General features: G+C 42.8%; 1 protein-coding gene across 4 annotated transcripts in view; it reads left to right on the forward strand.

Moving 5' to 3' along the window:
- strip2 (striatin interacting protein 2) overlaps positions 1 to 13,714 on the forward strand; it is a 28,182-nt gene extending 14,468 nt beyond the window's left edge. For 3 of the 4 annotated variants that reach the window (XM_063500750.1, XM_063500752.1, XM_063500753.1), the window contains 17 exons: positions 197 to 265; positions 961 to 1,067; positions 1,178 to 1,305; positions 2,424 to 2,612; positions 2,975 to 3,025; positions 6,229 to 6,461; positions 7,104 to 7,169; positions 7,257 to 7,320; positions 7,600 to 7,671; positions 8,816 to 8,890; positions 9,207 to 9,304; positions 10,075 to 10,201; positions 11,049 to 11,149; positions 11,360 to 11,426; positions 11,525 to 11,629; positions 11,817 to 12,021; positions 13,464 to 13,714. In XM_063500750.1, the coding sequence (XP_063356820.1) occupies positions 197 to 265; positions 961 to 1,067; positions 1,178 to 1,305; positions 2,424 to 2,612; positions 2,975 to 3,025; positions 6,229 to 6,461; positions 7,104 to 7,169; positions 7,257 to 7,320; positions 7,600 to 7,671; positions 8,816 to 8,890; positions 9,207 to 9,304; positions 10,075 to 10,201; positions 11,049 to 11,149; positions 11,360 to 11,426; positions 11,525 to 11,629; positions 11,817 to 12,021; positions 13,464 to 13,714 (2,008 nt within the window). The remainder of the gene's footprint in view (positions 1 to 196; positions 266 to 960; positions 1,068 to 1,177; positions 1,306 to 2,423; positions 2,613 to 2,974; positions 3,026 to 6,228; positions 6,462 to 7,103; positions 7,170 to 7,256; positions 7,321 to 7,599; positions 7,672 to 8,815; positions 8,891 to 9,206; positions 9,305 to 10,074; positions 10,202 to 11,048; positions 11,150 to 11,359; positions 11,427 to 11,524; positions 11,630 to 11,816; positions 12,022 to 13,463) is intronic. The other variant, XM_063500751.1, reaches the window with a different exon arrangement.
- Positions 13,715 to 13,722: the final 8 nt, after the last annotated feature.

A 13,722-nucleotide genomic window follows, 5' to 3' on the forward strand; every position in this document is an offset into this window, starting at 1 on the left:
CTTTGTTGTTACATGCTGCGAGGCATCTTCAAGTTGCATAGAGCTGCAGAGCAGGGCAGTTTCAGCAAGACGAGCAGGAAAAACATGATGAAGTGTTAATCATACAGGTACAGGTAGTCTCACCTGCGATGCATTCAGAGACTGGCTTGCCACTTTCAGATAATCCACTAAAATCATGCAGCGTTTGTTCCCGCAGCAACAGCCAGGCGTGCAGCAGTGCCGTGAGGAAGCCTGCCATTTCTCTTGCAGACAGCACAGAGCTCAGGTAAGCAGCATAAAACTGATTCAACTTCCTGTCTGCTTCAGATCAGGAGGCCAATAAATACTGTTTAAAAATAACCAAAATGCTTAACTTCATGCCATCTGGCCTAATCTGCAAAATGTAATTGTATTCGCTGACTGTTGTCCTCACATTCATTTTCACTCTACTTCTGCCTAATGAAATTGATTTTTTTAACACAACAGGCCTTACACACAAACACAAACACATGAAATCATACGACGATTCACACACATACAGTAGCGCCGTCTGTGCGTTCCCTAGATGAACACTTACAAATAATTACAAGCTAGACGAGTGGATTTGCCCTTAATTACTGCCACAGAACCGAAAGCCATTATAGTCCTTTTGAACCGAGCGAGAAGCTTTGTTGAGCGAACAAAGCATTTAATGTACAAAACACCACCTGTATTGCATCAGATAATTAGGAGGGAATGGCTGCATTATCCAGCCAGAGCTCGGAAATTATTTTCTCCTAAATGCACAAGCAATTTGCAAAACCAAGCGCTACTTGCTCATCATTTCCTCTGTTATATCAATGATTCTTGTACTTATAGGCCATTTAGGGCCATTATATCTGGTCAGGGCAGCAGTTAAATGCATGCCACACACATACACATACGCACACATAACCTCAATGTGTCCATGATGAGTTCTTTGGACGTTTCTTTTTCTCGCAGAGTCTTACTGAGCATCATGTACTTGATGGTGGAAACCATTAGAGTGCAAACAGAAGACGACCGACCTGAGTGGATAGCAGCCAGAGAGGCCTTCAAGAATGAGCTCGGTGTGTGTGTGTGTTTATTCAGTATTTTGAAGTTACATGAGTATATATTTTCATTGGCTTTCATGCTGCATGTCATTTTATTCCATTTAAAAACATTGCCTTTCCTCCAGCTTCTCCTCTTTACAACGGAGAGCCCTTTGCTCTACTACTTTTCACCATGGTGACCAAGTTCTGCAGCATGAACGCGCCACACTTCCCCATGAAGAAAGTACTACTGCTGCTGTGGAAAACAATACTGGTCAGTGTGTTACAGTCAAGTTGTTGCATGTAATGCAAATAAATCTATTTCTGTCCATGTCTGCATTTTTGTTTTGCTTTTTTTTTTTTTAAATAAAACAAGTTTCACAAACACTCAGCGCCCACTTCATTATTTAGACCTTGCTGGTACCTGGTTGGGCCTTATTTTGCTTTCATAGCTGTCTTAATAGTTTGTGGCATAGATTCAACAAGGTGCTGGAAATATTCCCCAGAGATTTTGGTCCATATTGACATGATGGCATCGCACAGTCGCTGTAAATTTGCTACTCTGTTGCAAGCAGCAGTCAGAGGATGGGTACACTGAGGCCATAAAGGCATGACAAGGTCAAAAACAGTACTGTGTTTTGTAGGCTGTGACGTTTAAATAATACAAAATTGCCACTGCGGGGCCCAAAGTGTGCCAAGAAAATGTCCACAGTATTACACCAGCAGCAGCCAGAACCACTGATACAAGGCAGGATGGATTCATGCTTTCATGCTGTTTACACCAGATTCTGACCCTTGCGTCAACAAGGCATTTTCTCCCAGAGAACTGCCAATCATTGGATATTTTCCTTTTTTTTAATACCATTGTCAGATGGCTATGATGTGGAAAATCTGAAATATACACAGCCCATCTGGCACTAACACCATGCCAGGTTCAGCCACTTGGATTGTCTTTCCTCACCATTCTGGTGCTCAGTTTGAACTTCAGCAGGTCGTGATGACCACGTCTACATGACTAAATACACTGAGTTGCTGCCATGTGACTGGTTGATTAGACAGTTGTGTTGGGGGGGGGGGAGAGTCCAACAGGCTTATATTTTTAAGGTGTGACCAACAATGTCATCCATTGTCAGCCGGGCACGGCTACCCTGTGGTACCTGAGCAAGGTACCGTTCCTACACACTGCTCCCTGGGCGCTGTACTGGTGGCTGCCGACTGATTCACTGGGTGAATGGGTTAAATACAGAAGAGTAATTTCCCTATGGGGACTAACACATACACATTATAGTTAACAAAATTTTATTCCGCTGTTAATAGACATTACTTAAACTTTGTTGGTAATATTTTATAACAAATGAATCATTGTTTACCTGGGTCTTTTCTGTCTTCCAGTTTACTTTGGGAGGTTTTGAGGAGCTCCAGGAGATGAAGGTGCGACACCGGGAGCGTCTCAACCTGCCCCCACTGCCAGAGGACAGCATCAAGGTGGTCAGGGCCATGAGAGCGGCCTCGCCCCCGGCCTCCGCCATGGAGCTCATCGAACAGCAACAGCAGCAGAAGAGAGGCCGCCGCAGCCGCAGGGTACTAGCCCTCAAGCACACACGGACATCACACTGAAGCTAAATTCATTTAGACAACGTTTAGGTGACAGTGTCACTTTAGTGTATATTGCTGGCATGCTGTTATTAATACAAACTAATGTAGTGTTGATCAGTTTCATCTATCTACCCTAGTAGACCCTCACTCTCTAACTCTTTGCTGGGTCACCTTTTTCCAAAAGTTCCAACATCATCAGTTCCCTGCTGTAAGTCAGTGACCACAGATGATCTTGGTGCTCGGACAGCTTTGAGAATCCCAGCCTCTCTATTTTTTTTAATACTACTAAGTTTGACTGGACAGGCTTCCTCTTTAATTGCCCCTCTTCCTTCCTTGTGTCCCCACAGAGTGCCTTTGTTGATAGCTTGGAAGGAGACAGTCCTTTTCCCAAGAAGCAGGTCTTTACCCACAAGTTCCCTCTTATTCTCCTGCATTTTCTTTCTGCACTGAGCTAGACTTTTTGCACTCCTCTCCCACATCCCTGCAACCCGCCCCGTGCAAAATCTCCTCTCTCTGCCTCTTTGGCTTCCTTTTTCTCCTTCTACCTGCGTTTACTTTTCTCCTCTACGTGTCCTAACTGTTGCCATTTAAAACTCATCCAGTCCCGACCGGATGCACTGCACTTGTCAGATAATTTACCTGATTTAAATTGGAGTTTGAAGTTATCCACTGGCCAAACTCTTTAGTGTTTGAATAGATAATGGATTGGAAAAATTCTGATGTTATAGATGGTTTTGGTGCAGCCTTACATTCTGCCTAATTTCTAATACTCCATTTAATTGTTTCCAGCTTCATGCACATGTGCGTATTTCTTTTGCTTTCCTTTAAGTCGTCTGTTATTTTAATAATTTTTGCGTGCTTCTGTTTTAATCCTCCAAGTGTCCCTCATTCCCTTTCCCTGCTTTGCTTTTCCATTTTGTCTTCTCCCCTCTTTTATTTTTGCTCATATTCCACTATTTTCCCCTCTTTTCGTTACTCTTTCTTCCTCCTCTCCTTTCCACTCTTCTTTCTCTAGTCTTCCTCCTCAGTAGGGGGGATGGGGCGGCAGGGTTTGAGGGACAGGGCTGACTTGCTGGCTGTAATCACTGGCGCTGGAGCAGTCCCATAAAGAAAGCTCACTTCAGACATCAACAGTAGGAGCATCTCCCTTGTAGTTTTCATCACATTGCTACTGGGTTTGGTCTCAAAAATCACCTTGCACCGTAGAGTGTGGACTAGGGGTCAATGTCTTTAAAATGCATTCATTGAGGAGGTGAATTGAGATCACCGCTGCTGTAGTTTTACTTCTGCAGGTGCTGTATTGTAGGTTTCAGTTGACCTCTCTCTTAAATGGATGGCATTAAAAGCAGTTGCCCCCTAACCCTGGTAGAAAAAACCACTAGCTTTACCTCCCACATAGCAGAGAATGGCTTTTCCATAGAGAATGGCTCACGACACAGTCTCACCTTCTCCTCTCCCTCTTCCCACTCCCTCCCTCCCACCATACACTCACTATTAGTGCTCACTTAGCATTAGCGCTACCACTGATACACCAATACTGTACATCGACTGCAGTAGCTCAACTAATGCCCCGAACGCTGACTCATGCCTGATGCTTGCACTCTTACCACAATCATTCATTGTAGAAGTAGAAAACAAAGATGCTGTGTGTGTGTGTGTGTGTGTGTGTGTGTGTGTGTGTGTGTGTGTGTTTGTGTGTGTTTGGCACTTAAGAGTTCAATATGAACACTGTTTTTTTAAGACTGTCGCTTGCGTTTTTACCCGTTTCTTCAGTGCAGATGTGTGGTGTGTGGTAAGTTTAATCAGACATGCTGCTTGTGGTGTTGTGGAAGTCTTTCTTCAATATGTCACATTTGTTTCACAGGTTTTTGACAGGACACGGTATCCTAAGAGAGTTAAAAGAACATTTCAAGAAATCTGTTGCTTCAGTTTTTATGTGGAATATCTGTTAGCTTAGCATAAAGACTTAAAGCGTAATAAACATGTGTCTGTGTAGGTTTTCAGCCATCCAGCTTATTGCAGTCTCACGCACTTGAGGTGAAGGCAACTGGACTCCTTTTTAGGCTTCTTCAGTCATAAAAGCTGATGTAGCAGGGGACTTTATCAAAGAGTGTTTGGTGGCTAAAATGGGACAAACTGCCTGTGCCTGACCGGCCTCAGTGAGGTTAAAGGAAAAATAGGATTCAGAAGTAAATAATAATGCAAAGGGCCGAATGCCTCCAGGTCTGGTGTAGCATGAAGTGCAATTAAACAGCTAACCCAACTCTAAGCTAATGTTAAAAAACAAAAACAAATAAATATCCTCCTATAAGGTTTTTTTTATAGACTTTTTATTATTATTAAACATACCTTAGCTCTAAACCTCAATAATTTGCTTTAGGGGTGCTGGTTGACAGCCTAAATATCATTGACCAAAAAGCCCAAAGAAACAGTTAGCTTAGCTTTGCGTATTAGTATAGTATAAGTATTTGATAGTATTTTGATAAAACAAACATAGTTCTCTCCAAATGTCAAAAAGACTGCTATTACTGCTTCTAATGTGTGTTAATTAGTGAGCTTTAAAGGTAAGTGTTTGCAGATGCTATAACGCTACATTTAATATGGAATGATGTCAATTACTTTCGTTTAGCTTCAAGGGGAAGCTGCCACCCTCTTTCTATTTAAAGGTTAAGAAGAAGGCTATCACTGCCTCAAAATAATGAAATTTGATATTAAGTGAGCAATAGAGGTGGAGATCCCTAAAGCTAGCCTCCTGTATACAGTTTCATATTTAAGTCACACACATATACACATCCACCCACACAGGTGTATTCATTCCTGTGTAATTAGACCACTTCACAGGTCTGTGTGGGTGTGTGCAGATATATTGCGGTCTGTTTTGCTGTTAAGAAGCTGTGCACATTTGTCATTCTCATTATTGTAACTGTGACATGTAAATCTCAACATGTATTGACTTGAGCTTCACTTGGGTCGTAATTAGCCTCTGTGCTAAGGTGATATGATGCATAATAGTGGAGTCAATCTTCTCCTCTGCTATCCTTAATGGAAGAAAATTGGTGTATTTCTCATTGAGGTACACTTACACACTTTTTTAAGGCTGTGTGTTTTCAGTGTGACCAGTATGTGGTGCCTCAGAAATACCTCTGTCAGCAGCTTTCTTTAATACTCCTCCTGCAGCAGGTTTGCTTCAGCTGTCCCTCCAGAGATTCCTCACACTGAGACTGCATTGCTATAAATTGGAATGGAACGCTTGAGCTGAAAGTGTGTAGTTTTTAGTATGCGTGTGAATTTTTTTGCACTTTAATTAAAACACATCGTCTTATGGAGTAAAATGGTATCTGGCGCACTTCTTCCTGCAGTCTAGATGGAAACACTTTAATTTCTTTTGCATGATTTTATATACATTTGCAGAGAAGAAGGTGCTTAAAGCTGATAAACTCACAGGTAAAGTTTATATGGTGGATTTTCAATCACTTCTTGGTTTTGCAGTGAAAACTGGAATTTATTATGTCTTTAAAAATTTGCACGAGCTGCTTACTCCTTGGTTGCACAGTAGGTGCATATCTGACCTCCTTCCCCTCCTCTCCTCTCTGTCTCCCAGCCCCTGGTCAAGCAGGACAGCTTGGACACGTACAACGAGCGAGACCCCTTTAAGAACGACGACGCCCGGGACGAAGAGGAGGACCCTGAGGACACGGACAGTGGTATTGAGGGTGAGGTGGACCCTCTGGACCGCGACGTCATCATCCAACCGCCACCACCGCCACCTCCTCTGAGACCACCGACAGAGAGGGTCAACTTCCCCAAAGGTCTTCCTTGGGCCCCTAAAGTCAGGTTAATAAAAAAATGTTGTTTCAATCTGTATTCCTAAAAGTCAGAAAGTCATTCATGATATGACGTTTTATTCTACAAAAGTTCCAAAGGATTGGTTGGTTTGTTACCACGGTGACCACTAGGGTACAGGAAACTTCAGCTGGGACATGACGGGAAGCTGGTGTCTGTTTCCCACCCTGGTTTCGAGAAGTTAAAAGTAGATCTTAAACACAACCTCCTCCAGATTTCTCTCCTCGCTATTATCCAACAATATGCTCTCCATCTGTGTATTTCAGACAGGAGCCTGGGTGTCTCTGCAGGGGGCTGCTGCTGAATAATACATCTCAGAGAAGACAAACACGTTATAGCAGTGCATCAGTTAAAGCCTTTTCTTTAACTGAGCCGTGTCACTGGGCACTCTCGTTACTGTGTGTGTTTTTTCTTTGGTCAGAGCGCTGCATCACACAATGGTGATTAGACTCTGATCAGTAGGAGGTTCTTAACCCTTCTCACAGAGAACAGCAGCAGCACACCGTGTGCCCGATGAGATTTGAGAGGGAGCTGATGCAGTACGCTGTGATCTTGTGTTGTGTGCGTTTATGTGGGTGTGTGCGCACATATTTGTGGCTTAAATCTCACTTAAGTCTGCTCCTGTGTCTTCAGGGAGAAAGACATCGAGCACTTCCTCGAGACGAGTAGGAACAAGTTCATCGGTTTTACTCTGGGGAAGTAGGTGCTTCATCTGAGACTGTTAAATATCTATATTCATTCAGTTTTTGGCGACTTCTTCATTCAGTGCTGTTCGTTACTTTACAGTGACACGGAAACCCTGGTGGGCTTACCCAGACCCATCCATGAGAGTGTCAAGACTCTTAAACAGGTGAGTGTGGGAATCACTGATTATTTTCTATGTTTTTGACTTAGTAAGTCATTCTTACACAAATTCACATTTCTAGATGCCCTTATCCACTTCCTTGTGGATATAGTCTCCGTTAATCAATACTCCCACACTGTTGAATCCCCTTGAAATTGGCCTCCCACTGAAAAATCCATAATGTCTTCGTAGAACAGACTGATATGCTTAATCACACAGCTCTGGGTGTCAGCTGACGATGCTAATTAACAATTATTCTCATATGTTTTTGTTTTTTTTCTCCAGCATAAGTACATGTCCATTGCTGAAGTGCAGATCAAAAGGGAAGAGGAGCTGCAGCAGTGTCCACTGACTCTGGTCAGCAATCTTACCAGGCTTGTGTATAATATAGAGTGTATTATAGGGAGCAGGCACAACTGTAATGATTTCTCCAAGCACGCCCGATTTCAGACTTATTAGGCTTATGCACCAGACACAGTTACCTCACAAATACATTAAAAATGAAGAAAGTACCATTCCCAAAAAGCTAAACTCTTTGCCAGCTATACATATTTAAGGTTTAGAACTGCATCTTGCACAGTTGGCAAAAGCGGTCCTTCAGATCTCTGTCCACTGATCAGCTACAGCCGTAAACCACCTGCCTGATACCGTGCTGGTGCCACGGCAACATCTCTGCTCCAGTGTTGTTGGAGCCTCCGTGTATCTGACGTGTTCCAGTGACTGCCATGGGCGTTTACTTGACATGCACATGAATCATAGGACCCCAGGCTTCCCAGCAGAAGGTTGCATCCTAAATGTCTGAGGTCCTCACCCAAACTCTGAGGGTGATAACAGACACCTGTGAATGTGATTCATGCTGCTAGTGTCCATGATCTTATCCCGTGAGTCAGTACCCACAGCTTGTGACAGCAGGTGAACATAAATGAAAAATATATCTATATATACCGGAAATATATCTATGCGTGATACTGCATAGATCTAATTCACATAACTGCAAAGTATTTAACCCCATGCTCAATTCTTATGTAGGTTATGTCGTGGTCTCTACAAAGATTCACTGCAGAACTTTAAATCAGCCACAAGTCCACAGCATTGCAGTTTTTTGGAGCACCTCCAGGGCAGGTGAAGCCAGTAGGACCACACTGGCTGCAAGAAGGAATCGTGTGATCCTGAGATCTGTTCATTCTCACCAATACAAAGACATTGTTCTGCCTGTGGACAGATGTTGTCAGCGCGGTAACATTAGAACTGTGTGAAATACAGTGGCTGATGTCAAACTTGAGCATGAACGTGAATATAGGTCTGGTTCAGCAACATTAACTCGATCGATTGGCTGTGATCACATCATGTGATTGGCTCTAATTTCCCCAATTCTGTCAGTGTTGAGCTTATATCTGCCTTTGTTCAGGTGTTTGAACTTAAATTTGGAAGAAAGATTCGAATGTTGCCATATTGAGCACTCAGTGTTGACTTTCCACTGTATGCACGTGTTATCTCCCAGGGTGAAGAGGAAGTGGAGGACACACCAGCAGAGATGCTGTACCTGGGAATGCTTCCCAACCTGTCACAGTATGTGGTGAGTACCTCATGATTAAATTCTCACCGCAGTTATTGTTCTTTGTTTAATAAAACCAGCTCATTAAATCTTCAATAGTCTAACACAGAGTCTCAGTGGTTAGCAACTGTCTTTGTACTGGTTTCAATCATATTTCTGATACCACATTCTGTGCTTCTTCTTTTTTTAGCTAGCATTAAATTATTGCACATTATCTCATATGAAATGTGTTTTGTGGAGGACAAAAAAGCTTACAAGATTTTTAACAGGGTATTGTAGAAGCTTGAAGGATTAGCCTGTTATTATTCCTCTATTTTTGTGTTCTTTTTTGCATCAGATTGCCCTCCTGAAGCTACTGCTCGCTGCAGCTCCGACCTCCAAAGCCAAAACGGACTCCATCAACATCTTGGCTGATGTGCTGCCTGAGGAGATGCCGTAAGTACTGCAGAAAGACTGCTGGGATCCTTGACTGCCTTTCTTTTCTTTCCCCTACCTGTGCTGCTGTTTTTTTTTCTTTTTTTTGTCATGATGCTGTAGATATCTAGAGCCATATTTAGATCAGACAGTTTTGAAGAGTAAACACACTTTTGCTAATAATGCTCAGCAATAATTAAAAAAAGATGCAGTGTGGAATAAAAAGAAAGAAATCCTCTCGGGGGCATCTTTGCACTGCTGTTTATGTACAATTTATTTTTATTTTTGTCTAATCACTTGGCAAGGGAAAAAAACAGCCTGCTTTTCTTATGGATTTTCTTGGCTGTTAGCACTGGTGGAAATGCACTACTTGTGGGTTGTTTGTGGTCTGTAGGATGGCTCTGTTTTAGATTCGCTGACACGCCAATGAAAGGAGAGACAGTTTTCCTGATGCAAAAACACCCACTCAGAAAAAAGAAAGATGTCTGATATTTTCATGGCTGAAATCCATTTCTTTTTTGTTCGGTGAGCATGTTTTGAAACTACGCACTCGCTCACCTGCCTGAGCTGGCAGCAGAGCCATGAGAAGGCCATACAGGGTGCCTGGGTTCAAGTCTGCCCCAGTTTGTTTCCTGCGTGTCTTCCAGTTCTGTCCTGGCTAAAAAAAAGTTTTTTAAAAAGCCAAAAATAAATCTTATTCGGTCTCCTTCTGTGCCTGTCACTTTGTCAGAGAAGTGATTATACTGTTAAAGACCCAAAGGCCTTACAGTTACAGCATGTGTTTCTTTTAGTATCACCGTCCTGCAGAGCATGAAGCTGGGAATCGATGTTAACCGGCACAAGGAAATCATCGTCAAGGCCATCTCTGCTCTGTTGCTCCTGCTCCTCAAGCACTTCAAACTCAACCATATCTATCAGGTTACACACACACACAGACACCTTCACTGTGCCCTCCTACATACACCTTAACTTACTTTTTCTCCTCTTACATGTCACCTCTCTTCCCTGATAAAATCCATACACCTCCCCCACTGTAACCTCCCCAGTCCTCCACCTGATTAATCAGTCAAGCGTGCCATCACTTTCTCCATTTCATCCTCCTCTCCCCCTCACACATTTGTAGCCTTATCTTCACTTACAACTCGAAAACCCTTGACTCAGCCACACAGACTCGCAATTGGAGTTCATCTCAGTGAGGACGTAAAACTCACTGAAAAAGCACATCTGTTTTTTTTTTGTTTTTTTTAAATGATTCATCCTCATTTCTGGTGCTTGGTATCTCAGTTTTTTGTTGCTTCAGTGATTATGAATTTTTCTGTTGCTCGTAAGGGATATCTACATCGTTGAGAATCTGCTCTGTAAACTTAGAATCATAGCGCCCTCTGTTGCAACTAAAGGAGATTACATGCTAACACAATTTTGAAGGGGAAAGCGGCTACAGTGGGAAGTCAAATCGGTTGCGGATTGTTTGAGACCCACACAAACTCAGCATTGAGATGAATAATGTAGCTTCAGCATGAGAAATGACCCCACTTGGCTCCTGATCTTTTCCACACTCAGCAGTAATATTGGGTTGTTTTTCCCCACACGCCCCAAAGAAAAGTCTGAAATGTGTTGCATTATTTTTTACTATTATTGATTGATTGATTGATTGATTGGCTTTCCTTTCTTCCAATACATATCACTAAATGTAACAGTTGCATTTTCAGCCATGGCTCTTCTCCAGATTGTTCCTCACTGCCGCCTCCTCTTTTTTTCCCTGCAGTTTGAGATTGTCTCCCAGCACTTGGTGTTTGCCAACTGTATCCCACTCATCCTCAAGTTCTTTAACCAGAACATCATGTCTTACATCAGTGCCAAAAACAGGTAGGATCCTTTTCTCTCATCCTTTTGACTTACAGCGCCATTTACGTCACCATTTTCAACCTCCGATGATCAGTCGCACAACCATCTGTTTGGTGTAATAACCCTAAAAGAGGTTCATACAGATTCACATTAAGTTACAGGTGACAGGTTGATCTGCCGAGTCATCAGATTTTGGCTCTCGTTGTTTGTTTCTGTGTTTTCACACTATAGTATATGTGTGCTGGACTTTCCCAATTGTGTGGTCCATGAGATGCCTGAGCTTACAGCTGAGAGCCTGGTGAGTCACACTGATTGAACCTCAATGAGTAACAGTCAGCTAAGAACGTAGCGCTCGCTGTGTAATGACGATCTCGGTGTCTCCACGTGTGTTTTCAGGAAGCCGGAGACAGCAGTCAGTTCTGCTGGAGGAATCTGTTTTCCTGCATTAATCTGCTGAGAATCCTGAACAAGCTGACCAAGTGGAAACACTCGAGGACCATGGTGTGTAAATCTGCATTAGTCTGTGTCTCATAAAGAAGCCTTAGGTTGGAACGCCCACCTGAATTCAATATCTTTATATTGAATGCAAAGTGATATCTGCCTCCTTACAAGTGTGCATCCTGTTAAAGGGACATTTAGTTTGTAAGATGCCTTCAATTTGCTTCATTATATTTAATCTTTCTTTCAGATGCTGGTTGTTTTCAAGTCTGCCCCCATCTTGAAGAGGGCTTTGAAGGTGAAGCAGGCCATGATGCAGCTCTATGTTCTCAAACTGCTCAAGATTCAGACCAAGTACCTGGGCCGCCAGTGGAGGAAGAGCAACATGAAGACCATGTCGGCTATCTACCAGAAGGTCCGGCACAGGCTCAATGATGACTGGGCCTATGGAAACGGTAAATAGCAGCTCTCAGAAGCAGTATGCGGGGATTTGTTGAAACAGGGATTTTCTGCTTACATTTTGAAAAATATCACGAAACCCCCCCAAAACGGAAAATACTGGCCAATCAGAAGCTACAAATAACACTGTGCACAGAAGCTCTGTTTTCAGTGACCTAAAACATTGTTTATGTGTGGACGAAAGGTCAAAAAACACGTCTCATGGGAAGAGAATATATCCCTGTGTACTGGGGAACAGCCCATAATCTGTTTGCACAGTTCAGTTTGATTTACTAAAGACCAATTTATGTTTTGTGACTCGTGTGCTCTCTGGGTTTTATTTCATTTTTACTCCTTTTAACACTTTATGTCTAGGAATTTTTCTTTAACCAATTTTTATCCAATTTGGAGCAACTGATATGTGATTTTGGGGACAGATACAAGAAAAAAAATAATCCTTTAATAGATATAGCAACGCATATTCTTTATGTATAATACACATACAGTATATCTAAACCATAAAGTTACTGTAACTTAAGTGAAGAAGGCATTTGTTCTGCACCATTCAGCTTTGATGACGCTCTGCTACTTGTGCTGCAGTGCTGAACACATAGAGCACCCTCTGCTGGACAAACGCTGTTATAACAGCACTTCCAAATTCAGATTTTCTGCAATGTGCCTTAAAAAAATATTAGTATGCGTTAATATGTCTATGATAAACCAGTGTCTGACTCTTAGTTCACAGTGACAAAATACATTAGCTTTAAAGAAAAGATAAAGTAGTAAAAATATACATAACACAAATAAAAAATCTGATTTAAAAATGCAAAACGGAATTTTCTAACAGTGTCTTAATGGGAACAGCTGTGACAGTTTTATTGCATGCTTTATGATGATGACACAGGGTATTTATTATGTTAATCAAAAACTGTCGAGTGGCGCTTAGTAAGTAGTAGTCTGATAGGCTGGAGTCACAGATTAAATTAGGAACATCCTGCAGCGTTGCTCAGAATACATTCAGTTTAGCCTTTTAGATCTTCCTAAACGAAGCAGTCACAGAGCTAATTGGCCCCAGCAGTGCTCCTCACTCAGAGCTGATGAACAGAGAGGAGACTGCAACATAATGAACATGTGTACCCGGGGCTGTGAAAACAGGCACGTTCAGGGTAATTACTGCATGTATGTGGGTGTTTGTGCAGCTGGTTGCATGATTCCTATACTGTCATATATGTGTGTAGTACAGTTGTCCAGCAGCCAATGGCAAACTGTCTGGTTTGTGTTGCTATGGCAACAGGGATGGGGGTGGCAGTGGGGTGGGGGGACTTTTCAGGGTCTCCATCCCTCACGGGAGAGCAAGCAAGCTGTCACTGTGAGCGTGAGAGAGAGAGCGGGAAAGAGTAGGAGATAGAAAGAAGAAGCAGGCACTTTAATTAAAATTCAAATTGTGTAAAAATCGCAGATATCGACGCACGGCCGTGGGACTTCCAGGCAGAGGAGTGTGCCCTGCGGGAGAGCATCGAGAAGTTCAACAGCCGCCGCTACGAAAGGAACAAGAACGGAGATTTCGCGCCTGTGGACAACTGCCTGCAGAGCGTGCTGGGCCAGCGCGTAGAGCTGCCGGAGGACTTCCACTACAGCTACGAGATGTGGCTGGAGAGAGAGGTCTTCTCGCAGCCAATCCAGTGGGAGGGGCTACTACAGAATCCATAACGTACGGG

The sequence above is a fragment of the Pelmatolapia mariae genome, linkage group LG17 (genome assembly GCF_036321145.2).
Source record: "Pelmatolapia mariae isolate MD_Pm_ZW linkage group LG17, Pm_UMD_F_2, whole genome shotgun sequence".
Lineage (NCBI taxonomy): Eukaryota > Metazoa > Chordata > Actinopteri > Cichliformes > Cichlidae > Pelmatolapia > Pelmatolapia mariae.